This window comes from Lepisma saccharinum, chromosome 13, assembly GCF_977018435.1.
Source record: "Lepisma saccharinum chromosome 13, izLepSacc3.1, whole genome shotgun sequence".
Classification (NCBI taxonomy): domain Eukaryota; kingdom Metazoa; phylum Arthropoda; class Insecta; order Zygentoma; family Lepismatidae; genus Lepisma; species Lepisma saccharinum.
In genome coordinates, this window is record NC_139241.1 from 64,256,688 (window position 1) to 64,284,366 (window position 27,679).

Here is a 27,679-nt window from a genome sequence, read left to right on the forward strand (position 1 = left end):
ATCACTCATCCCCATCTTCGCAAATTAGCCAAGAGGCACAAAACGCGAAGTAAAATAAAATAAATAAAAAAATTAAAAAATCACTTTACATGAACTTTTGTCTATCATGATCACATATTCCAAGGCCTGTTCAGCACCCTAAGATTTGGTTCTACCAGAGTATCTTATTAAAATTCAAATGCAGAATGCACCTAACCTTTCAATTCACCACTGCATGTAATGCTTTAATTGCAATTTAAATAAATCTTTTTCCCAGCAGAACCACTAATGACAGTGACCACAAGTGAGACACCAACCTTGTAACCATGTCAAAGTGTGTAATTGTAATTCATTTGGCGATACTGTGCCGAGCGCTTCAAAATATTGCTCATATGCACAGGAGCACATTCCTCACAATGGTTAGTGCTTGTGCAGGCAAAAATAATTCCGAAATCGGGATTTACCAGTTTTACTACCCAGATACTAGATTCGGCCATCCCTACTGTCAACAGGGGTGCAGCCAGCTTTGGCATTGGTGGTGTCCGATTCACCAATATGGTTGTTTTTCGGTTTCACAACATGTACTGTCATCTGCTCTTTTGGAGGGAAGACAATAGAATTATTCCCCTTACCCTTCAGTAGAGGCCTACCTCTGTAATGGGAATCCACTTCTCAGCTGACACGCTCAGGTTCTGGAACTGCTTGTCTTCCATGTAACGGAGGCTCCCCAAGACGTACTCGGACACACCAAACACCTCACAAGTCCTGCTCAATCCTCCGAGGTTTGGTGGACGGTCGATCAGTGAGGCAACCACCACCAGTCCACCTTCAGAGAGCTTCTTCTTTTTCTGCAGAGAGTCCGTGTACGAGAGCAGAAGTTCCTGGTCAGGAAACATCATTTTCCATGGAGTTATTTTCTTCTGGACGTTTGCATGGAGTTCCAGGCCTCCATCACTTTCTTCTACTAATCCTCCTAGAAATAGACAAAGTGATGATTACAGTCGAACCTGGATTTTACGTTTTCAGACCAAGCTAGAAAAAAAACTTAAAATGTGAAATTGGGGAACATTTTATATTATTTTGCTACATTTGGACCATCAAGATTGAATGTTCAATGTACAAGGGGAAGTTAGTAAATAGGTCATAAACTGATTTGGGTTAGTTGAAAATCTTAGTGAGTAGTTTCTAAAGGTGTCATTAGGTGGAAGCACAGTTCAGTGTGATGATATTCAGTTAGCAGTTGCTAGATAGCAGATGCATGCACGGGCAGCTCAGTTTAAAAATGGCGACCATACTCAAGGACTGTATGTAGAGTTGCAAGGGTGGAGGAGATGATTTGAGCTAGCAAGCAAGTGACAATAGAGAACATAGCAACTACAATAGGGTGTTCTCATGGATTAGCACAAAGCATAATCCATGATAGTTTGAAATTCCAAAAAGTGTGCGCATGGTGGCAGCAAACGTTTTGTGGAAGATGATGTTGCTGTTGAACATGAGGTGCGACTATGGTTGCGACACCAGCCCAAAGACTTTTATGAAGCAGTTTTTGGGGGACTGATAAAGCGATGGGATAAGTGTATGAATGTTGGTGGAAATTCTGTTGAAAAACAAAAATGGTTTTCAAGTCAGTATCTCAATTAGTATTGTTTTAATAAACGATGTGATCTACTTACTGACTTACCCTCGTAAAATCTGAGAATGTCACTGTAATTGCAATTTAATCATATCAGATAATAAGGGGAGAGAAGCATACCTGTTGCCTTGAGAATCCAGCCAGCGACAGAGCAGCTCCCAAGTTCTCCCGTTTCATTGAGCACCTGTACCTGTGTGTGTGAAGCATCTACCGTCTTCAGGAAATCTACGGGGATCCACTCTTCGCAAGTGATGTTGGACAAGCGAGGGAGGTCATAATAGATGGTCTGCAATGAAGATGGAGAAACAGATGTATCGTAAAAGACTAAAAATATACATTTAAATCCTAACAGCATTCTACAAATTTACCCATGATACTCTTTGTGGTGCTGGGTAGTAAATAAATTTCCATGTCTTCCTGTGTCATACAGGAACTGGAGTTGATTAGGCCATACAGGGTAGCTACTCTAGGATCATGATAAAATTCAAGTATAATTCCCGGTTCTCAAGGTGAATTTTCCAAAAATTCAAGCAGATGTTTTCTCTATTTCAACCTTACGTATTACTGCTGGGACCAACATTGTTGTTGTTGTTGTTATTATTATTATTAGTAGTAGTATCAAAGATGTTATTATCCTCGTAAATTATGCAAAAAGGGAGTAGAAGTTGGTGCTAAAGCATTTGTGTTCGACAAACGATTTCAATTATTTTTTCAACACAGTAGTTCAGATCCCACTTTAAACTGCAGGTCAAGTCCCAATTATCCTTTCTGTGCATAAAGTGGACTTAAAACCACAAATCAATCAATCAATTTTCCCCCTAGCTATGGTTATAAACTTAATAAGACTAAGAAAAGAAGGAATTGCAAGCGAAGCGAGCAAGAAAATTTTACGAAAATAATTTTTATTTGTATAAAATGTGAATGGGATTTGGATTAAAAAAGTTAAAAATTTTCACATCTACGGAGAAAAATTCAAGTAGAATTCACGCATAATTCCCGGAGCCAATAATTCATGCATAATTCCCAGAATTCAAGGAATTCCCGGTGAGTAACCACCCTGTCATATCAAGCCCTTATTTACATGTTTGTACTCTTGATACTTCTCTTACCTCTTGAAGAAACTACATTCAGATACATGACAACAGTAGAGAAAATCAATTTTCACTTGGTTGAAAGATGTATACTATTCCCACAAGCTCATTATTCATAGTGGGGCAAATTCAGATGCACTTGTGAAATCAAGATATTAACTAAACGAACAGACCAGCCAGGCATAAACATAGCACTTAACATTAAAAAGTGGACAGAAATTTATTCAGAACATTGATTATTGTCCACTTCTGTGCTGGTGGAGCATTCCTAGGTGTAGATTTCAGAATTTGGGACACCAAAATCCTATGAACATTTGTGGAACATTTTCGTAACAACCTGAGGATGGGTGTATTTTGTGCCCCTCCCTGTGCACATTTCAACATGCCTGCCATTAAGGCACACATAGGGAGTATTTGAAGGTTTGACTTCACATATTCTCAATGTTGGCCAGTTGTGGAGGTGATGTGATCAGCACCTACTCCGGCTGTCTTTACCCCCTACCTCCAGGTACCCATTTATTTGAGGCTGGGTGAATCCCAGAGCCACTTTATGAAGAGACAAAGCTGGAAGAATTCCAACTAAGATTGCCCAATCTGGAAAATAACCCGGGCTCCTTTTTTCATGAGAGGACCAACGTCTATCTGGATATTATGAAAATTTTATCTTCCTAATGTTCAGGATTTTTTAGGTCAGGCAGCGCTGATACCTTGTTGCCCACTTTCATCACTCTTCAATTTCTCTTACAGACTTTCGTCAAAGTTCCAATGTTTGTCCACCCTAAGGGCAAATCTTGCTTAACTCAAAAGTAAAATCAAATTTGGAAAAACCAAGTTCAGTTGAAATGTCTTGTCATGTCAACAATTGGAGTTGCATTGAAGCAAAGTGATGACATTTGCTACAAATGAAGGCCTGAACTGATTCTGTAAGTCTTCGGAATAAATTTTTATGCATTTGCAATATTGGAAAGTCACCTGCCTTTTCTCAAATCACGTATAAGGCTCATGGATGGAAAAGGGTTTCTCTACTTTACTGTCCGGCATTCTAGAGCTGCGGTGGTCTATTCGGTAGGGTGAGACCTGGGGTGGGTGATCTAAAGTTGGAATTTTTCCAGCATTGTCCCCGCATAAAGTGGATCTGGGGCTCGCCCAACCTTAAATCAATGGGTACCTGGGGGGTGGTGGTAAAGGCAGCCAGAGCATGATGCTTACCACATCACCTCCAAAATAGTCAAGATCGAGAATGTGTGGGGCCCTACCTCCCCACCCCTACATGTGCCTTCATGCCACTGTCCTATGTGCTTGGGGAAGTTTACCTTACCTTACCGTCTAGCATTCTACCTGTTGCCATTATTTGCACTATGATCCATTGGAAATTCACGCATATATTTTTATGTAAAAAGAAGAGAGTAGCACCTACCTGCAACGAAAAGTGCTTGAGAGGATGGAAGACCTGGAAGTAGAAGTCCTGCTTCAGCTTCTGAGCATTCTTCACCAGGTTCCCCTTGTCGATGCTCACCTCCAAGCAGGAGTTGATGATTTGGTACTTCTCCATCACGCTCCTCAACCCTTCTTTCACGCTCAGCTCCCACAGCCTCTGCAGACACACCTGCAAAAGCACAGACAACTTTGTTTCAAAGCAGTTTTTATCTGTACTTCTTTGCGGTGTGGTATTTGAGACATTGGGATACTATATATGTTACACCCAAGTTTCAAAAATTGGCAACCTGCTTCTTTGCATAATAATAACAACCTGTGATGCAATAGTCCATCGAGGGCCCGAGCGTACCTACAAACTGCTGGCCTCACTCACCGAGGTAGTTACGGGGTGACGTGTGGTCAGGAAGGCAAACCCCCACTCATTGTTATAGGTTTTCATGACCGGGTTACACTACTCGTTTGTAGCTCCCCCATTTCCTCACGATGGTGTATCGCCATACACCAGCCAAAATCTCAAGAGAAAAGTTATTATGCTTCCCCCAGGAGATGCCAACCTATGCATGTCTCATTGCCGGAGCCCAAAGCACGACGCCTTAGACCGCACAGCCATGGTGCAAGACTCTTTGCATTCTATTTTTATGTATATTAACTGCAGCATAATTTTACTGATTCAATATATCATTAAATATCTTATAATTTAGCGCAATAACGTTATAATTTTTATGGATATAAACATATCCACTCCATACTTTCTAAAACTACATAAATGTAGACATGTTCAGCTTTTTTTTTAAGTTACCTGGTTATATACATTTATTAAAGAGGTGAATGAACCATACAGGTTCTTCAAGGACCATTTGGAATTTTATGTAGGATCTGTATTGATAAATTTTACATCATTATTGGCCAAAAATTTCATATTGGTCCATTTGTATCAGGGCCACCTGCAGAATTTTTTCTCGGGGAGCAGCACTGCTCAAAGTGGGAGGATATGAGGGATGCTATCCCCAGTTAAGAAAATTCTTACAAACCATCTCCCACTAGAATAATTTGCATAGATAACCCCCCCCCCCAAATCACTGCATTTCCTCCCTCCACATTGATCCATACAAGCATCCCCCACCACTTCGAGCATTGGAGGGGAGGGGGCAGAGTTAGATTTTATATCTTGTCCGTCAGCTATAAAAACTCATATTTTACTTTTTATTTTTATTTTATTTTTAATCCTAATTGAATTGTAAATACCAGGTGGTTATAATTAAAGTGACGGTGTTCAGAGTGGTACAGTACGGACTGTAATGAGAGTAGCAGTCTGAAACTTTGTAGATATGCTAATGAAGCAATGCGCTCGCGAATTATGCAAAAAAATAATTAGTTCCAATTCTCGCCACTAGGGTAAAAAATGGCGCTGTAAGCAGTCAAAACTTGGTATAGTTACAGGAAAAACACTATAAATCGCAGAAAACAATACTCTTTGTAATAAAATATCGCTACAATTTCATTATTCGAATTACATGAACATTACTAAAGGAAAAAGCAACAAGCGTCACCAACAACAACCAGGGAGCTCACACAATGGTTAGGCAATGTCACCGACTTTGACGTCAGAGTTACGGAAATTTCCACGTTTTGACTGCTTACAGCGCCATTTTTTACCCTGGTGGCGAGAATTGGAACTAATTGTTTTTTTGCATAATTCGCGAGCGCATTGCTTCATTAGCATATCTACGAAGTTTCAGACTCCTACTCTCATTACAGCCCGTGCTGTACCACTCTGAACACCGTCACTTTAATTATAACCACCTGGTACCTTGTTGTCATTGTCAAGTTAAGAGTTTAGTCCACTATTTAAATAAAAACTGGAATTTGACTTGCTTTCTTTCCATAAACATCTACAGTAAACCCTCGTTAACACAAACTCGCTTAAGACGAACACTCAGTTAAGATGAACAAAATGTTGGTCCCGGCAGGGATGTATTATATCTTAATAGAAAGTTTTATCTGTTAACAAGAATTACCACAAATTACGAACTGTTTTTTAGTCCGTTGCGTCATTATATCTCATTTAACATGAACTTTCAAAGTTTTTCATAATTCTTTTCTGTTGTTCCTCTGCTAGGTAAGTAAGAAATTGCTCAACAATCTCTATCCTCTTGTCAACAATCAACTTATACAGTATTGTAACCAACACATTCAGATCAACAATGTGTTCAAATGTGTTTTTCTATTCTATAAATCAGAGCCAGTACGAGTAACATCAAGATTAAAACTTGGGTGCAATTGCTCGACAATCGTGATCATCGCATCAACAATGAGCTTATACGTATTTAACCAACAAATTCAGTTGTGTGTTCAGATTCAACATCCGAATTGACCGCTAGTTTTAAGGAAGCTATGAGTACAGTTGACCGTGAAGTAACCAGGCATTTGCGTTCCTGTCTGCGACAGCACAACATACAGGAATTTTTCACCAGAAAATGTTCTGCGAGTACTTTTTTAAAAGTTAATTACTGTAGTAGTTTTTTCTATGATGACATACATAATACGTATTGTAAATGGTTAATGTGTAGAAAGAACTGTATTGCAACAATAAGATTTGTGTCCCCAGTTAGCACAAATTTTTTTAACACGAACTCTTGATTTTTCAGTCGATTGGGATTCGTGTTAATGAGGGTTTACTGTATCACTTCGTTGATGAACAGTTCTTTTGTCTTTTTGAGCTCTTTCATGATTAACATGTATCAAACAGAGACGACTTAATTTGCTTCTTTCATGACACCTCTTGTCCATGTTTTCACACTACAACTTCACTTTTCAACTCTTATGAAGTTTTTCCTGATATCTCAGGGCAAGCAAGTGTCCCTCTCCGAGGCGAACCTTGATATAAATATATTACAACCACTATCAGTTGCAAAACTTCCCTAGAAGCTAGGCTGTGTGAGTGGAACCATAGATAGGATACAAATATGTGTTTTCATTCAACTTTCTCTGACTACAATGGGTATGTATGTGTATGAATTAATAACAAGCATTATACCTGTGAATAAAGGCGGACATTGAAATGCTGCCCCATGCACCAGGGGAGAATCTGCTGGAAGCACTTGTCAATGAAGGTCTCTTTCTCCTCCCTATCCTCCAAAATGCAGGCCAGGTGGTACGCAATCGCTACAAATGATGATAGGCTCCCCACACGCACTGCCGAGGCCTACGAGAAACACTCAGATTACTTCCTATATCCATACAAAAAATTACCAGGTGGACAAATTAATTCTTGGTCCCTACATTAATATATGATATACTTTACTGTTGCTATTGTTTAAAATGGAAATTTCCCTGCCATGTTTTGGCACTCCAATACCAACCTACTAGCTGATGATGTAACATAAAGAAGCATGCTAATTGCATATCAACTGTAGAAAGAAAACTGAAGCAAAGGAGATTATTTGTTCTGCCTTGCGTGAAGATGCCATATCGTACAGCAACTGCAAGAAGTGGTTTCCGCGATTATGGGAGGGGCATTACAATCCAAAAGATGAACAGCATCCTGGACAGCCAAAGAAAATGGGAAAATGAAGAAATGGAGCAACTGTTGAAAAAAATTAACATGAAATTATTCATTTGAGTAATGAAATTGAGAGGAAAAACACCATTTACTGGCAGTGGAACTAGGAAAGTGATACTGCTGCATGATAACATCAGCCTGCACATAAAAAAAGGTAAAGTGTTCCCCTGTGCATAGCACCACGCCATGAAGGCGTATAGGGGGTGTAGGGGTAACGCCCCACACTTTCTTGATCCGGTCGTGAGTGGGGGTGATGTGATCAGCATCACGCCCCTGACCGCCTTTACCCCCCCAGGGTTTCCCCCAGGTACCCATGTTATTCGACGCTGAGTACGCGCCGGGGCCGCTTCCACCGTTAGAAAAGTTCCCGGATTTGAACCGGCCGGGGATCGAACCCGGGACCTTTAGCATGGTAGTCAGACGCGTTACCGACTGAGCCACTGCGGCCACCCTGCACATGGCAAAAGGAACTAAGGACATGCTTTTATTCATTTGGTTCTGTCTGATACGGTTCTTCCCCCTGACCTAGCCCCTTAAGACTACCACCTGCTCTGGTCCCTGCAGCACCATCTAGTGCAGGGGTTCTCAACATTTTTGAGCCTGCGGCCCCCTTTGCATCCACAAATTAGTCAAAGCCCCCTTCCTCTAAGACAAGAAATATCGCAAAATGATAAAGATGAAGATAAAATGGAGGTAGGAAACGGTGAAAAATACGTATTTTGTCGGGATTCCATATTTTAAGGGTGTTTCCGAGAAAATTGAAAAATCCGTAAGGGGATACGGGATAAAATGTGGGGTGAGAGCACCTCGGAGCATTGAAAAACACTTCACGTCTTATAAGAAAGGGAGGGGAGATAGGCGCAATAACCCTGAAGAGCAAAAGGGAGTGTACAGGATAGTATGTGAATGCGGAAAGGAATATGTGGGACAGACCGGGAGGAGTATGCAAATTAGGTGGGGCGAGCATGATAAAGATGTAAAGGAGGGTATACCCAAGACAGGATTATCTGAACACGTATTAGTTAACCGGCATAAGATCGCCAAAAGAGAAGTCATTAGGAAGATTAACAATAAATTGGATAGGAATGTGTATGAGGCAGCCTATATATACGTGGATAATAGGAATAAACTCAATAGGGATGATTGGAATTTGGAAGACGGCTGGATAAACTTTTTTAAAAAATGGGATAAAGCCGCCGGAAGTAGAGACTAGATGGGCTTCCATGTTACCCCTGAGGTTAGGAAAGCCGCCGAGGTGGAAGTTGAATTCACCTTGGATTGGTGACTCACGAGCCCCAGTTGAGGAAAGACTGGGGGGGAGGAGTTTTCCTTCTCCAGGTATGAGCTGACACCGTGCATTCACCTACCCCGAACAACGATCGGCAGTTCGCCGTCATCAGCTTTGAACGTTCTTTTGTTTTTATAGAGTATTGCGCGGTTTTAGTATGTGTATTTTAGATTCTTTTTTTAGAAAGTGTCCTTCCTATACCATTTTAACCTAAATCGTCAACCATCACTTTCTCGACGAGGCACCATATCAGGTGTCTGAAAACATCGTTTCAACCTGAAGAAGGAGGTAGTATAACCTTCGAAACGTAGTTTGATAAATCTCACGCTCACACACGTAAGTTACTGATTTTTAATCTTTTAACCTTTAGTTTGTCCCCTTCCTCTAGGCGTAATGAATTATTGAGTGTCGAAAGTTCTACTGTGCTGTTAGGCTTAATAAATCTAACTCAAAGAATATTTTATAATGCTTTTATTATTACAGATATTAAAAAATACTAATACTTGTTTTGTTGATAGAACATTTTTATTACTTAAAAAAGGGCTTAATAGGCCTACATTACAAAGGATTCTGCCCTCACTGCAGTTAAAATTTCAAGCTACATCATTTGGTTTTATTTCTTAAGAACACAATTAATGAGAGGGCTGGCACAGTTTTTCTTTCACAAGTTTTTGAATGTTTGGTTCCAACTGCGATAATGCACACTTCAACATCCAGCCGTGCTCGATACTTTGATTTGATGTAAGCCAGCGTAGAAAATCGCAACTCATATACATATGTTAACGAAAACTGCAAAAACAACCTTGCAGCTTCCATAGCAACTTGTGGATACACAGGAAAATAGCTTAACGAAAAATCTTCAACAGTCATGTTTGGGAACTCCATTTTTGCTTGAGAATCACATTTTAGGTCGATTGCCTGTTCCTGAAGGGAATTAAGGTATAGGGCAGTGTAAATAAGACATGTGTGTGAATGCAGTTACATCTAGCGGTGACAGAGAGAACTATTTGCAGAAGTTTCTTTTCTGAGACCTACACAAGGGGTTTGTCTTTGTCACAACTTTTTTTTTGGGGGGGGGGGGTAATTCATGTATATATTTTTCATTGCTCACCACGCCTCCCCTGAAATACTCCAACGCCTCCCCAGGGGGACACGTCCCCTAGGTTGAGAACCCCTGATCTAGAGTCGTTTTCACGTTCAGAAGACACAACGGCGCTTATGGAGAAACTGCACAGTGTTGCCAATACAGAGCTAGCTCATGTCGCCGGGAAATGATGACCTTCCTTCACAATGAAGGTGTAACATATTTTGTATATATAATGATAATTATATGTAATTATTAATATTAATATTATACTGTGAACGTTACAGTTACCCTTTTTACTATGATCCATTGCGATCACTACACATGCGAGTGTAATGCACGCATATGACACTTCAGAAATCACTTAAAAAAGTAAAAATCACTGAGAGCTCACACAACTGAAAACACTTTTTCGGGAGAGGGAAAAAGTCTAAACAGACCAAAGCAGATCTCTCACTCAAGTAAGGGGAACCTGGCACATGGGTTAGATTAAGTTGCAACCCAAACAAACAAATGAGTTATGGCCCATGTGAACTGATAAGACGTGATTGACTCAAGCAAGGCATGTCATATTTCTATCTTGAAGTCCCATATTTTGTCACGTGTTGGAAAGCCTTTCAAGGGTTAATATGGTGTCTATGAATTTATGTGTACGTTGGAAACTGAAAGGTGATATTCATTTCAGTATTAATGTCGACAGTAATGTAAACGAAAACAACGTGTATTTGCGACAGCACTAATGTTGATCACAACAGCAGCATTGGAAATAATTGTCAATTATTAAATTTAAGTAATTTCAATTCTATTATAACAAACAGCATGAAGTTCATATTTTTACTGAATGGAAATAAAATAACTCGAAAACTTGGTGGTGATTAGCCGGAATGCTGCGGTGAGTCAGCTCAAGATGGCCAGACAACGTCTCCTTACTTCGCGCGCGGTTCGGGTTAAAAAGAAACTCCAAATGCATGGAAGTAATTTTTCTGGGAACCTTTGAGTGGTTATAAAAAATAATTTCATTATTTTCTCCACAACTTTGTCGCTGGAAGTTTTTACTTGGAATTACAGAACAAAACATGGCCAGCGACGACATTTTCTACTGCACGAATATAAAAAATCTCCACATACTTTATTTGAATATTTTTTAATGCAAATATGCTTTAAAGTATTGATAAATTCCGAGTACCACCGTCACCTGTGACAATTAAAAAACAGTGTCAATTTTTTTCATAATGAAAGCTTCAATTTTACCGCATGATTCAACGTTAGGAATGAAAACAATGTAAAAATTGTGTTTTCACAGAAAATTTGCGTTTTTAATTTATCTAAAATTATGTAAGCAAGTTACCAGTTTTTTGTGTTCACCATCGAATTCTCTACAAAATTTCCTGCAAAACTGCAGGTACCGATTTTACTTAAGCTAAATTTGTAAATCCAGAAATTTGACAACAGCGTGCTCGTATTTCCCATAAGAAAAGCATTGCCCATAAGAGCCCATTGTGTCTTCTGAACGTGAAAACGACTCTAGTGGATTCTCACTTCAGAAACCTTTAATAGGTGGAAAATAGCATTGCTGACTTTATTCCCTCTAAACCATTGTTGTTCTATCACCAGGGGATTCGCCGCCCAAAAGATGCAAAAGTGTACAAATTCCAATAGAGATCACTTTGCCGATTAAAATGTAAGACTATCTTTTATGAATAAACATTTTCTATCTTTAAAAAAAGGCTGACAATTAAGTTGTACACTTAATACTTGTTAATTAGATGTGTTGGAATACATACAAGAAGCACATTGGTGAAAAATTCGAAATGAAAATATTTCTGTGTGAAACACACTAAATTAGGAAATCAATTTACACTCTCATTAACTTACAAAATAAACAATGTGTAGCAATTCTTGGCAGATAAAAGTCAACTAATTTGGTTTTATCACACTAAAACGAAGTCTAATGTCTAATCATTTGTGATCTCCAATGATGGAAGTTATACAGTGAGATGTGAAACCCATGTGGTAAGAGTACCTTAGACATATACAGAGTGACCACTCTGGGACCATTATAAAATTCAAGTATAATTCCCAGTTTTCAAGGCGAGGTTTCCAAAAATTCAATAGTAGAAACACATGTTTTCTCTATTTCAACCTTGCATATTACCGCCTCTCACCTTCCCCCCCCCCACTATAATATATTAATAGGGGCATGCATATTTCGTTTTTGACGAAAAAACGAAATTTGAAAAAACACATTGTAGTGTTAATTTTTCATGTTTTTGAAAGGTGTGAGGTGCATTTTGTGACCATATTTTGTCACGAAATACTGCGAAATGAACGGCAAAAAGCGAAATTAACTCTTAAACACGAAATTCAGGATTTATTCACCGCCTTGACACCTTCCGAGGTCTGAATTATCCTGAGAGTTATGCAATTCCCGGAAAATTGATTAATTCTGCTGTTAATATTGGAGAAGCAAGAATGGACTCCTTTATACAGAAATAAACTTAATACTCTGATAACTACATAAATGTGCTATTAGAAGTGAAATGTTAATTCTGTGGAATAAGTGTAGTTTTTAAATCAAATTTAGGATTATTTTCACAATTTTAAAACCAATATGTCTTTTTATATACCACTTTTCATCCATTTTTTCACCGCTATAACACCGATATTTTCTTTTATTTACCGCTTTTGAACCGAAATTGACTCAGTTTTTGTACCGAAATTTTGCCTTTTTATTTACCAAAAATATGTGCCTCTATATATTAATAATATAAAGGTTTCTATCTGATTCCAACGAATTCAAAAATTCTAATTCAATTCAATTAAACAGTATGTATACACTATTTAAAATATTCAATTTAAGGTGTGGAGTTTACATTTGACATTTCACAAACTCAGGCTACATCTACAGACAAATCACAAATGCTACGGAATATACTAATCCAAGAAAAATTGTTAATTGTGCAAGAATTTCAAAGTCAAATTTACCTAATCAACTTTATATCTTATCTTGCAATAATCTGCCTGTCAGATAGATTGTTCTGCAAAGGACACAAACAAAGTAAACGGATTGTGAGAATTTGTTTCATTTTCCATGCAGCCTTTTCTTCTCTTTTCCTTTCTCGATAAAAATAAAAACTAAACTGTGAAAAACTTGCCTCGGGGCCATGTAAATGGATGAATTCATTTGGATTAATTAAAGGTTGCAATTTTTCACGTCTAAGCAATAAAATTCACATATAATTCCCGGAGCCAATAATTCATGCATAATTCCCAGAATTCAAGGAAATTCCGGTGAGTAGCCACCCTGCATATACCAAAAACATGTTTCTACCAAAATGTAAGATGAATAATGTAAAATATGTACACATCCTCATTCAAATATACCAAAGCAACCAGGATAACGGATTGAATACCTGCTGAATAACATCCCAAAGCTTCGATCTGTAGTCCGGGTGGTGGAACAGGATTCTGACCAAGAGCCACTCCTGGAGGTAGCGGACGCTCGGCTGGTGATTCTCGACTAAAAGGCTCTCAAACACTGTCTGCATCAAGCTCCTGCAGCTCTCCTGAACACAAGTAGAGATGGTTATACGTAAGTACGGACATAAAGTTTTCATTTTATTTTCTCCTCAAATTTGATGTTATTTCTTACTGCAATTCAGTGTTAATTTTTGCAGTTTACTACAAAATTTGGTGTTATTTTTACATGTAATTTTACTGTTCTTTCTATGGTTACAAATTTTCACATTGCATAAGTGATGGAAAGTTTAGACAAATCTTAATTTTAATTTCTTATATTTGAAAAACTATTTCACCTTACTTGTCTTTCAGGAAGTAGATATTAATAATAAAAAATAAAAACGTGATTCACTTTTCTTGCATTAAAAAATACAGACTTCATTCTAGTTGCTCATTTCTTTCACCTAAAGATTTGCAATCAAATTTAATTTGTGCACCCAACATTGTATGTAGAATACATGCTCCCCGAAAAGAATGGCAAGTGACTGAATGCTGAATCTGATAAAATTGCACCTACACTTTTGTACTTAAATTCATACTTTCTAATTGCGTCCGTAACACACATTGCAAACAAGTAGAATCACCCTTGTCTCAGAAGTAGACACCACCAGTTAGACTAGAAATAACAGGACTTGTACGTAACTTGCTTGAAATAGAAGTAGTGTATTCCAGTTTATATTTCATATTTCGTAGCATTTTTCACATTAAAGTGTAAAAGTTGGCGTTATTCTGAAAAAATGGCATTCTCTTAAAATTATGAAACACCAAAAGAATGCCACCTTAACCTATCTAAATACATATTAAATACTTTATTTTGCTTTTCTCAACTTTTCGGAGTTCTCGTTAAAATAAAAGCTTCACATCGATACATATGAGAGTCACAAAGCTCACTTCAAAGTCCACATATCCATGTACACAGGGCAATCAGAACTCAACCTACAGTGCAAAGCGACATTCCAATGAACAAAATATGACAACAGGAAGATGAAAATGTGATGCCTTGGCTCATTGTTGGAGTTTTATTTCAACCACTTGGTCATCCTCGATTTGCATGCTTTCGAACTCCCCCCCCCCCCCCCCTTATTGAAAATTCACAATGAAGGATATTACTAAATACACTGAACTGTGATCCTGAGAACAATCTGGACCCACTTTGCCATTCACTATAAACCATGAAAATATTGACTGCATGGATTTGGAAATTACTACGAGATATCTCAGGTTTTTGATTTTGACAAAAATTTAAAACTCCAAAATAAATTTTTGAAAGAGATTTGTTAAAAGAAACTGTAACAACTTCAGCATTGTTAATCTATGCAGAAAACACACCATTATAAAATTATTTAGTTTCGTGATAGCTTCATAAGTAAAGCTGAAATGAAACCGTGGCCCCCTTGATTATAAAGGATGTTTTTACTGTGCAATAGGGGAGGTACTGGCTATCATATGGTGGACATCATACTCTGGCATACCAATATTAGCTGATAATAATCATTACTACATGCATATTTCGGTTTTGATGGAAACTGTAACTGTAATGATCATGTTCATGTTTGGCGTGAGGTATGTTTTCCAATTATATGTTCTCATAAAATAATGCGAAATGAACTGCAAAATGCTGAATAAACTCTCAAACACGAAATTTAATATTTATTTACCAACACAACACTTTTTGAAGTCCCAGTTATCCTGTGAGTTAGGCAAAATCACAGATTATTGGTTAATTCCGCTGCAAATATTTGAGAAGCAAAAATGGACTCCTTTGCACAGGACTAAACATATTACTCTGATAACTACAGAAATGTGCTATAAGAAAGGAAATGTTTATTTTGTGTAATAAGTGTAGTTTTTTAATTAAATAAAGGATTATATTCTCCATTTTAACACCAAAATGTCATTTTATATACAGCCTTTGATTCCGAAATGAACCCAGTTTTTGTACCGACATTCACTATAAATATGTCGCTCTAAGATGTTAAATGGAGCAGTACCTTTGAAAGAACAGTTTCCAGAAGCAGCAACGCCTGCATGACCCGGTGCTTCAAGCGGTGCAGCTGGGAGTCCCCAAAGTACCTGGGCTTATTCCTTGATTCCTGCTTGTCTCGGAGGAGAAGGGCCTCCACCACGCTGTGGGCCACGTGAGGGCCCTGGTTCACAATCTCCAGCAGCAGCTTGATCCCTGTGATGTGCACCTCCTCATCTGCCCAGCAGTCGCTGCAACAGACAACCGACAACACATCAATCCCAGGTAGGTGGCAAAATCAACATAGAGGAACTTTGGTTTTACACTTATTTTGACTAAAGTTATAACTGTATAACTGTATAAATGAAAATAAATGTCTGATGAAAGGAGCGTGTGTTCTCCTGAAACGTCACAAAGAAAAACTGTTTTCTTATGCTTGTAATAATCGTAAACTACAGGAAAATAATTCTATAATGCAAGCAATGCGTACATACAAGAAAAACTATTGGTTTTACACTTTTCAAAGTTTTATAACATTATGCTCTACTGGATCCATGAGAATTCAATGTACAGGGTGAGGCAAGAGTCAGGTTACACAGAAAACAAATATATGAACACAAACATACACATGATTGGTGTAATGGTTACAGTTACAGTTCATGTACAATATGCACACCATCTGCTTCAATGCATGCATCAATTAGAAGCTCCCATTTGCGTAAGATGTCTGTGAGTGTGGTGGTTTCTTAGCATACACGGTGGCCTTTATGTGTCCCCATGTGTCTGGAGACCATGGTGGCCATTCACCAATGTAAGCTGACTTTCATTCCAGAAATCATGACCAAATCCAGATATCTGAAACAAACTCCACATAAGACTAAAGATGAAAGAACTTGGATGAAAACGAAGAGCTCCAGCAAATGGTAATTGCATTTCTCAATGAGTCTTGGTTTTTATTTATTTAAAGACATGATACTGCAGGCAAATGCCCATTTACAGTGTCTTGTATTATCACATTGTTACACAGAACGTGCAATCAACAGAATCGATAAGGTACAATAATATGATAATATGTGTTACAGTAATATAAATTTAAAGACCACTTTAAGCACAGAAAGGCTAATCGGGACTGGGCCTACAGTTTAAAGTGGGATCTGAACCATTGTGTCTCTCAACTAGGCACCAAACCTAGGACTCCTTGATTACAAGGTGACAAAACATTTCTCAATGGACTGGCAACAGAAGTGTTATGAGTTGGGTTATTGGATGGAGAGACAAGATTAAGCAACAAGGGATAAGTAAAATGTACTTTGCACTGCAGAAGAAAGATGGGTTAACTTTATGGTAAAGAGCTTTTGGGAAGCAAAAGGTAAGGGAAAATTAGGTGATATATTTGTACAAAATTAGGAAAAATATACAAGCACTATACATTTTTAAAAAACCTTGAAGTGAATTATTTTTTCAAATAAACTGCAAAAGGTATTTACTTCATTCTCTTTATAATTTAAAATTTACAAGAATATCTAGAAATTTTCCTTTATACATTACTTACCAATGTTTTCTGTGGTTCTTATTTAGTATTTCTATTTATTACTGTCTTATAGTATTAACAGAACTCATGCATGAACCTTGGGCATTACAGTAAAAATAACAGAAAATCGATATCAATGTTCTTCCTACAGGCAACATTACACAATGACATCAAATAGAGCAACACTCACCTCTTTATCAGAACATTGACCGAGCACCTCTCACCCAAAGAAGCAACAAACTTGCATGTATCATTCAGAACTCTGGAAATGAAAATTTAAAAATACAATATAGTTTTACTGAATTGCAATTTATTTCTAGGTAATATATAACATAAGCTAGTAACAGACTGACTGACATACATACACACATATATAGACTGTGAATATCAAGATGCATTTTACTTAAAATAAGTAAAATTAAATATATGTTTCAAACCACATCAGGAAGCTTATTTTACATGTCAAATTACGGTCCAAGTCATCATCCATGATTACAAAACGTAGTAAAGATATAAACAACCTAAATAAATAATATAACAAACCAATAGTTTTCTGACATTCAAAGAAATCCTACTAATTTAAAAATAAAAAATATATGGATAAGAGACTCCTAAAATTATTAGAGATTTGACAGATTAATCAGTATTGGCTGATATTTGCAAATATGTTTATCAGTAAAATTACCAATATATGTCTGTGCAAAACCTCTGCCATTTTTGTTACTATGGATATGAACATATAATTTATGTCACCTATTTTGGAAAGTAAATATCTAAAAACAGTTTCCTATTCATATGAAATAGTCACCTGATTACATGCTTTAATTTCTATGGATGCTTTCATGGAACATTTGCAATTTTGTATCAGATCCGTAGCATTCCCGTTATCAGTATCAACAGAAAAAATCCACATTGTTCCATTCCCCTATAATATATTATCTTAGTGGCTAGTACAAGATAAAATATTGCATCTTGAGTTTTATTACCTTTGGTCACGCCTATGCACAGGTCCAAACACTACAGTGTTAACAACCACAGGTACGAAGGACTGCATAACACATTCGGAACAGGAGATTGAGGCTCTCCAGAACTCCTCAAGGAAGACATTGTAGAAGCCTGTTATTGTCTGAGAGTGGGTGCAGATAAGATCTGAATACTGGAAGGAACAAATCACAGAACATGAGCCTATCTCGATACAATAACATATTGAAAATTTTCAAATTAGACAGCCTTTAAGTAAGAAGATAAAAATGTGCTATATGTTACATAAGACAATATTTTAGAAGGCAGACTGCAAGTACCTAACCTAACACCATTATGCCAGAATTGAAGCAAAAAAAAATCTTATCTAGCAATGGTTTCTAGGTAAACCCCTACTGAAAATTCTGTCTGCTGTTTTCAGTAGATCAATGGGTGTTTTGAAACATCTACCGTTTTCAGTACATGAACTGTACTGCTAATGTTTTCTACTGTTTTTGGTAGTCCAACTGTTTCCACTATTTTAAGTAGTTGAACTGTATTCTTAACGTTTGCAGTAATATAATTGTACAACTAACATATTTTATTGTGTTCAGTATATTGCTGTCTGAAGACAGTCCTCTTGTCAGTAATGAAAATTTTCTTATCTATACAACTGAAAATGCAATGGAAAAATCGTATAAAGAACTAAAGTAAATGTGTTGTAATGCATGTGGAAATTGCTACTTAGGAATGCATTCACACAACAAAAAAATAAAATAAAGTGAACATGTTTTTAAGTGTGTAGCTTCATCGTGGTTAACACACTAGTAAAAAAATTTAAAAACATACTCTCTTATACATAAGTTGACATATTGTTATTCCTATATTCACATGAAAGCAGCAAATAATTAGTATAAATGAAAACCTGACCCTGAATGCTTGAAAAATCAAAACAAGCAAACACTGTTGACTACGTTGATCAAAAAATGGATCCTTTCTGTAATTGCATTACACAGATGTAATAATAACCATGGAAATTCCATGCTGAAAAAGAAATCAACTGATCTGATCATGTATTCAAACTGCTAGCTGCTTTAAGGTTGATTTATTTATTAAGACAGAATTATAGTAACTTATTCATTTAGATATATCTGACTTCAGTAGTATTCATTAGAAAAAACAGTAGCAATTCAGTTCATGTACTGTTTTTCCAATTCACTTCAAAATCACTGAAAATATAGTGTCAAGAATGAATTTGTCTATTCTTGGAGTCAATAAATGATTTTATAATATATGGTAGCAAGAATTAGGCATTATTATTTACAGTTTTTTTTTAGTACAGTAGCCTTACTGCACAGTACAGTAGTCCTACTGTAGAGTACAGTAGATCTAGAAAAGGATTTCAGTACATTTCACAGTACATAGCAAAATACATTTGAAAACAGTAGAATTTGTCTACTGAAAACAGTAGACGTACGTTTTGGTTCTTTTATTAGGATTCAATGCTTATCTTCTTACTCATTTTATCATTCTTTATATTAGCTTTTGTGTTTCCTTGTCTATGATTATCATCAATTTTAACTGAATGTCTTATCTCATTTTTACTATCTTTGCCACCCTGTAAGTGTATACTGTGTGTCCACTATGCATAATTCCTTTAATTTGTTTATTTTACTTCGCTTCTTCTTGTGCCACTTTTGGCTAATTCCGAAGATGAGGATTAGTGGTTATATGATGAAATTGATGAATGGACATTCACAAACACCCATGCCGGGATTCTGGCATCGTAGCGCAATGTGCTAACCAGTCCCCCACGGAGGCTGGCACTATGCACAATTGCTGTAATAAGGCTTTACATTGTGTTGTCAGCAGTATGAACTCCTATTATAAATAAATAGCAATAAGTAATCTACGGATGTGGAGAGATTTACCCATACCACATTTTGAATTAAGCAAAAAGGGTCTACGATTCAAAAGTGACTTCAAAGTAATTGATATTGAAAAATAAAATGTTGTAGCAACAGCCCACTGACAGTCTAGTACCTTTTCATTGGGTGTAATGAGGAGTTCAGAGAACAAATTCACTTTTCATAGAAATAGAGTTACATGTATAACTTAGAGGGATGAAGTATCAACATTTCAGTGCTAGAAGTAAGGATCTCCTAAGTTTCGAATTCTTGCTCATAGAGGCACCACTATGTTTGTGCCCCAACAGCTAAGCATAGTAGTAAGTTATCTAAATGTGCCTCTTCTCAAAACTGTCTTGAATGGAGTTACCCCACTTATGCTCTGAGCCCCACATATGTGGTTAGCATATCATGTCCCATTGCCACTGTTTTCTGGCTTTCTAGATGGGATTGCACTGCTTTTGTTTTCAAAACACTGAACTTTGGAGCTCCCAATGGAAATCAAATCCAGGGCTATTTTATCCCAATGTTACAGTGCACTAGAAAATGGACAATTTTACATGGTTAATGAAGATTATGTTGCTTAATGTTTTGTGGGTTTTTTAGCTTGTGCGGATGTGTTATGGTGAAGTAATGTATCTCTTATCTCTGTTACCTTACACTGAAGCAGCCAAGCCTGCAGGCTTCACACAAGTGAGTATAGCACCTGATCCACAACAGCTGCTGCCTACCGCTTCAATTACAAAAATAAAAAGTAAAGTGCTCCCCTGTGCTTAGCACCATGCCATGAAGGCGTATAGGAGGTAACGCCCCACACTTTCTTGATCTGGTCGTGAGTGGGGGTGATGTGATCAGCATCACGCCCCTGACTGCCTTTACCCCCCCCCCCTGGTTTCCCCCAGGTACCCATGTCATTCGATGCTGGGTGGGTGCCGGGGCTGCTTCCAATGTTAGGAAAGTTCCCGGATTTGAACTGGCTGGGGATCGAACCCGGGACCTTTAGCATGGTAGTCAGACGCGTTACCGACTGAGCCACCGTGGCCATATACATAACACACTAATAACAAAAATCAATAATTTTGCAACAAATATTAATTATTTTATATTAGAACATACTACAGCAGTGGCATTCAATGTTTCGCTGGGAAGGTGCAAGAATTCCGAAAGAAATAATTTTTTTTCCCTGAAAGTTTAAAATGTATTAATAAAATTAAATTATTCTTACATATTACAGCAACTCACGTTGGTTGTCTATCAGTAATGTCATCTCTGGAATGAACTGAGACAGGAACTGCACTCGTACCTTGTAGAAGAAAACTATGCCAACACTGAAAACCCAATTGATAGTGCCTTTGTAAGGAGGTTCACATACTTCTCTGATGTTTTCCATAAACTGAATGTATATCTCTACAAGGTAGAAGGGTATCCTGCATATACCAGACAATGTGTCAGCCTTCAAAAGGAAGTTACTGCTTTGAAAGAAGAAGATTCAAGATGAAAGCACTGGCGACTGCTCTTGTACATTGACCATGTTATTAAAGAAACAGTACTACAATTAAATGAAGAAATGCAAACACTGCTGTATGCCTGTTTTTAACATTATTATCCTGCTTACCTTACTGTTTGTATTTATCATTTTCATCTCATGAATATCACACCGTTGAATTAAATGACACCAACTTATAAACATTAAAACATTGTACACCACTTGTATTAATCACGCACATTATAATTTCATTACTTGTATATGTACCAACAGTAAATAACCACGTGAAGAGATTTTGTGTTGATCTTTCATGGTCATATCACATGTACCGGGTGGCCAGAATTAAAGTTACCCAACTCAGAGTCCTCTGTAGCCTGTTTGAGGCACCGTAGAACTCTAAAATTTGGTGAATCCACTATGCAGACCATGGGGAAGAGGATAGCGAAAAAAATAAAAAATTCAATTTTCCACCACCAGGTTGAAATGTGGCACTGTACTTCCATGATGGGTTGTAATGACGACGTAAACTGCTCCAATTGGTTATGGATTTGCCTTTAATTTGCAATAAACGAGAGATTACTTTCTCGCAACTTTCAGCCACTAACAAATCTCTTTCTAATTAATAACAGCTAAATCACATGATTATTTGTACAACCCATCATGGAAGTACAGTGCCACATTTCAACCTCGTGGCGGAAAATTGAACTATTTTTTTTTATCGCCATCCTCTTCCCCATGGTCTGCATAGTGGATTCACCAAATTTCAGAGTTCTCCGATGCCTCAAACAGGTTAGAGAGGGCTTTGAGTTGGGTAACTTTAATTCTGGCCACCCAGGAATTTATACAGCGTTTGTTACAACCTGTCCCGCTTCCCGTGCTTGCTGGTCCCTGGCTTTTCTAGCAGCAACCACGCGGCATTGCCGCTGCAGACGGCGTGAACTCCATGCTGGGGAAAGCCGAAGGCAGGCTGTGAATAAAATACGTGGATATGCGCAAATACACACAATTCCCCTTCCTGAATGTTCTAGCTAAGATGGCACTAAACACAAAAAAGACACAAGCAAATATCACCAGAATAAATTCCATCCTGGATATTTTAAAATGCACACTAATCAGCACCACGCTTACAAAACAAGCTTCCTCAACAAGACACAAAGAAAACACGTGAGTTAGACAGCAACGTGGCAACAGTGTCTACATAAGCACCTCTCTTCTGGCTTCCATTCGCTCCTCGCTGCCTAGCAGATGACTTTTTCCTCGTTTCTCATTGGTACCGAAACTGTTGAGCCATCGCTAGCGTGGGAAACAGGACAGGTTCTAACAAACATGGTATAGCTACTGAGGGGAGCCACGAGTTAAAAGTTTGAAAACACCTATACTGAAGAATAATGTAAATCAAAGCCGAAGGACTGAAAACTTAACTTTTGTGACTAAACATTACATTTCACAGTACTACTTTACTATACCGGAGACACCTATCAATGATTTATTTCACAATTTTTTACATTGCTAACGTACTATTCTGCATTGCGGAACATTTATTTAGGTGAAATAATGAATTTCTAATGAAAATAATGTATATTTCTTACATTAACGAGTACTTACTGTTGTTCCTTATTTCCCACAAACCATCCACGGGTAGCCCCAAAAACCATTGACATTAGCCCAAAAATTCATGAACGAACCATCACGGGGACGAGGTATGCCTACTAGGTTAGGTTAGGCCTGTTAGGTTAGGTTCCATTAACACTCCTTTCGTTCAATTTAGCATATACGGACAATACGAGAGCGTATTGTGCTCTCGTGCAGAAAGCAAATGGCGGCATCAGCAATAGCACGTCGGAAATAGATTTTCGTAGAAAACCACATGCGTTCGCATTAAAATGGATCAAAACTACATTCCCGAACATCAACAACGCTACAGAAAATGATTTGCTTAAGTACTTTCTCCTGTAAATTTGAAGAAATCCATCTCTGGTATAGTAAAGTGTTACCCTTTTCACTATATTCTTAGCTCTAGAGGAAGGTGTGTGTGCAGTACATTAAAACACTGAGCAAATTGAAACAATTTTAGTCACTGAAGATGCGAAAGTTCTTTTTTGGAAATAACCTTCATGGATAGGTTGGGAATGCTTAATGATTTTTTGCAAGTTATATTGGCAAATGCTATAGAATACTGGAAACAATTGTGGGAGTAAGTTCAAAGCATGGAGAAACTAATTAGTGCTATGAAAAGCTTTACTAAGCATTAGATTAGATGTGCAGCTTGAGTGAGCAGGTATTCTTGGTATCTGCTCGACTCGGACACAAGTTTTTGCAGATTTTCATGCAAGCTCAAAGGGGATTTCATGCCGAAGACCAGATATTACATGATCATGCGATTAGGGATGTTAATTTTAATGCAAATAACCTTAAACCTTACCCACCTACCCTATCAAAAAACGCACTTAGTGACGAAATACCTTCACACCCCACAAAATGTGGAGTAGATGGCAGCACCATTCCGTATTCAAGGTGACAGTAAGCGAATGGCTGCTCACACACAAAGAATCATATAGGTGTATACAGCAGGGAAAAAGTGTTCTCTAGAAAACGTCAGTAAGTAATCACTAAGACTTTGAAGTATGCGTTAACAGACATAATTACAGGGTGGCTACAAACAAGCAAAAATAAAATTCCCTGACTTTTCCAGGTTTTCCAGGACAAAATTTACATTTTTCCCTGACAATTACAAACTAAACTAAATCGATGTTTTTGCAAATGGAAATAATAAACTCATACAGATCCAGGTATGGATTTGTTAAGTACCAATATTATCTTCTATGAAATTGACTTAATTTCTCTATTCTCTATGATTTGAATTCAAACTGCAAAATAGTGTTTGGAAATTATTACAATTCACAAGCTAGGGAAGGATTACGGAATTTTGTCATACGCAGTAAGTTTAAAATAAAATACTTGATTATTTGTAAAGTTACGACTAAATGAGATAAGAGTGAAGGGTGAATGATTAAGAAATACAATTTGCAATTTATCAGTCTCCTTATACATTCTCGGTATTACATGTTGATATTTCCACTGAGGTTTGGAACCTTCTGCTTGCAAGAACCATCAGTGCGGACTCATTTTTCAATGCATAAAGCTACTTCTCTCTTCTCTGTAAAGAAAACAACTTAACTCTTGCGTATAAGTGAAACAACTGAATCGAACAAAATAAAGAGTCATATTTCCTTACATTATCAATGAGATTTCTGCTTCAGTACAGTATATCCAAGTGAAGTACTGTGAAACTGACAACATGCATTATACCATTATTGCTGACGAAAAGGATATGTAGGTATTAGAAATTTAACGCAAGGCATTTATAGAATTACATTGTATAGGTATCTGATTTAGCTAATCACACATTAAAACAGGAACACTCGAATAATAGAAGCTTCTGAAAGTTCATATACGAGGGGCATCCTGAAAAAAGTTCCAATGTGCCTATACGCAGCACTAGTGGTCGGTGAGCGATACACACACATGCAGGCAGGAAGAAGTGGGATGTAGCTGTAATCTGGTACAGTTGCAATGCAGCCGTTTTAGGACAGTTCTAGGTTAAAGATTGCAGCTCTCATGCAGTCTCCCACCGACTGTGATGTAGCCTACATCGCATGCTCAGAATTTGGCACAGAGCTACCAGCAATCGTGTGAGGTGTGCAGACCGGACGTCGTGAGTGATAGTATGGTCAGACGATGGTGCAGACAATTCACGGAAGGCCAATCGAATGTGCACAACCCCATACAGCTGAGTACACATGGGCCCTTTGCATCACTTCAAGTGAAAGATCTTGGACCACTCCATGCAAAATCCCGGTCTTGAATGTACCGACTTTCATCTCTTTGTTTAACTGAAGAGGTTTCTGGCAAAGCAAGGATTTGACAGCTACACTGCGGTAGAGATAGTTCCAGTCTTTGCTGTCAGACACATATACCATGGGCATACAAAATTTAGTGCCATGCTACGACAAATGCTAGAACAATGGTGGTGATTATGCCGAAAATTAGGTTAGGACTCACTGTTACTAATGTAATAAATTACAACTGATATTCTTGCTTTATTTATGCTTAATCGGTAGGGACCTTGATATTTTGTTATTTTCTTTAAAAATTGGTGTATTTTCTTATTTTTTATTTCTTACTATAGGGTGTTATTTTCCCCAAAATTCACATTTTCATTTTAGCGCATTTTCTGGCAAATATCTGAAATTATACCTTTGTGGTGTTTTTAAACTACTGTTTCAAATTGTAAGTCACACGGCTTACGCCTCTTCGTGAGAGTTTGATATCTTGAATTTTTTTGGGAAAGTTATTTTCCATATCCCTTTTTTAATTTTAATGTAAGGATTTTAGATAATGGAATTTTCCTCGTATATTCTGAAGGTTGCATAATGACCACAAGTGGCGACACACACAAAAAATTAAAATCAATTAATCTCACATGACAGACACAGATATATTATGGCACCAAAAATTGGAATTATCTTTTTTGGACTTGTTAGTGTTACGTTTCCCAAAATTCGCGTTTTTGTTTTAGAACATTTATCTGCCAAATATACCGAAATGTAATACTCCATTGTGCTTTTAAACTATTATTTTAAATTGTAGGTCACATGGTCTACGAATTTTCCTGACTGTTTGATATGTTGGAACAGATTTTTGAGGAAGTAAAAGTAAAGTGCTTCCATGAAGGTGTATAGGGGTGATGTGATCAGCACCACGCTCCTGGCTACCTTTATTCCTCAAAGTTTCCTCAAGGTACCAGCTTCATATGATGCTTGGTGGGCGCGGAGCAGTTTGAATAGGTGGAAAACATCCCGGTTCTCCACCGCAGGGGATCGACCCCGGGTCTCTCGCATAGTTCCATTATTACTCACTCGACAAATGCCGATGGTGCGCACTTCGCTTGGTAATTCAAAACATATCTCGTGCGACAAATACGAAGATGTGGCTCCCATGTGACGGTAAATACGCACTCGATCTCCTGTTAGAACCCTGCCACTTTGCATTGTGATGCAAATGCTTTCGATAGAAGTTGAAAAAATCGTGGGAAATACATGAATTAATGTGGCTGTCAGAATTATTCCATGTACGTATAACTCTATAGTTTACTCTTGAGTAAAATGTTGGAAAACTTGCATGTTCTATGTACACAAACATGGCCTAGAAAAGACAAGAGTGTTGGATTTCATGAAATTTTTTGTAGTTTTAAGACATTTCTTTAAAAAAATCACTAAAACGCCAACAATTCACATTTTATGCCAAATTTCAATATTTCGAACGGGCGAAAAATGTATCCAGACATCATTGCACATTCCTAAACATAACTTCGTAGCAATTACAATTTTTCACGGTTTTGGCGTTTGCGAAAAATCAATGTCTCTACTAATTGGAAATTACTTTCTGGCCACCCCTCGTATAAATCAGTAGATGGAAAGTGAAAATTTAGCATGGCTGGCAGAGAAAAGTCAATTCTTGAAGAAAGTGATTTGCTTTTATGATTGAATGATTTGAGTAAATATGATATTAACATATTTACGTATTTATTATTAGTATTTTATTTCATAATATTGGACATTAACCTTACTCAGTGAGAGATTAATGACCATCTCTCATGAGTTTAAACAGACAGGACAGAGAGTGGCGTTAATTTCATTGCAATACTAGCGTTGCAGTAAATTTGAGGTTGGGAGCATGCACTTGCCAATTTTTATAACGTTCACCAATGCAGATTTATGTTTCACTTTTTTGTGATAGTATTCAATATATATCCCATTTGGTTGGATTCTTCTTGATATCTAAGAATAGTGCAATGTCATTGTAAACGTATGTTAACTTGTGCGAAACCAGTAATATGTCAGGATGATGAAAAAAAACCTTCGTAAGCACTGCTACATTAAATAAGGTGAATTGAGCCAGAAGAGTAATAAAATTCCAGCAGCACATTTGCAGTCTAAAGCTCTTCTCGTTTATGCATGCGATTTTTGTTGGATGTTGCAGTCCATGCAATTTCTGTCGCATGTTGTAGTGAGTTACTTTGTCGGGTGGCGATATTTGACAAAAATCGTATGTATCAATGGAACCTATTTGTTTCCATGTTTCTTTAGTTTGCCCAACAAAATGCCTTACTACGACTTCTGACAACTATCGAACGGCACCACCCACTCTTATCCCCTCCATCTGTTGACAAGTCCCCT

At 37.5% G+C, this 27,679-nt stretch overlaps 1 protein-coding gene across 3 annotated transcripts in view; it reads right to left on the minus strand.

The window, feature by feature from the left end:
- Positions 1–27,679, minus strand: part of LOC145997380 (tRNA (guanosine(18)-2'-O)-methyltransferase TARBP1) — a 36,865-nt gene that overhangs the window by 4,788 nt on the left and 4,398 nt on the right. Inside the window, exons 1-9 of one of the 3 annotated variants that reach the window (XM_083134355.1) lie at positions 21,197–21,335; positions 18,074–18,243; positions 17,278–17,349; positions 15,585–15,807; positions 13,488–13,640; positions 7,178–7,345; positions 4,121–4,309; positions 1,733–1,898; positions 630–952 (exon numbers count right to left, since the gene is read on the minus strand). In XM_083134355.1, the coding sequence (XP_082990481.1) occupies positions 630–952; positions 1,733–1,898; positions 4,121–4,309; positions 7,178–7,345; positions 13,488–13,640; positions 15,585–15,807; positions 17,278–17,349; positions 18,074–18,141 (1,362 nt within the window). In that variant the 5' untranslated portion in view covers positions 18,142–18,243; positions 21,197–21,335. Of the gene's footprint in view, positions 1–629; positions 953–1,732; positions 1,899–4,120; positions 4,310–7,177; positions 7,346–13,487; positions 13,641–15,584; positions 15,808–17,277; positions 17,350–18,073; positions 18,244–21,179; positions 21,336–27,679 lie in introns of those variants that run through there. The other 2 variants (XM_083134356.1, XM_083134354.1) reach the window with 2 other exon arrangements.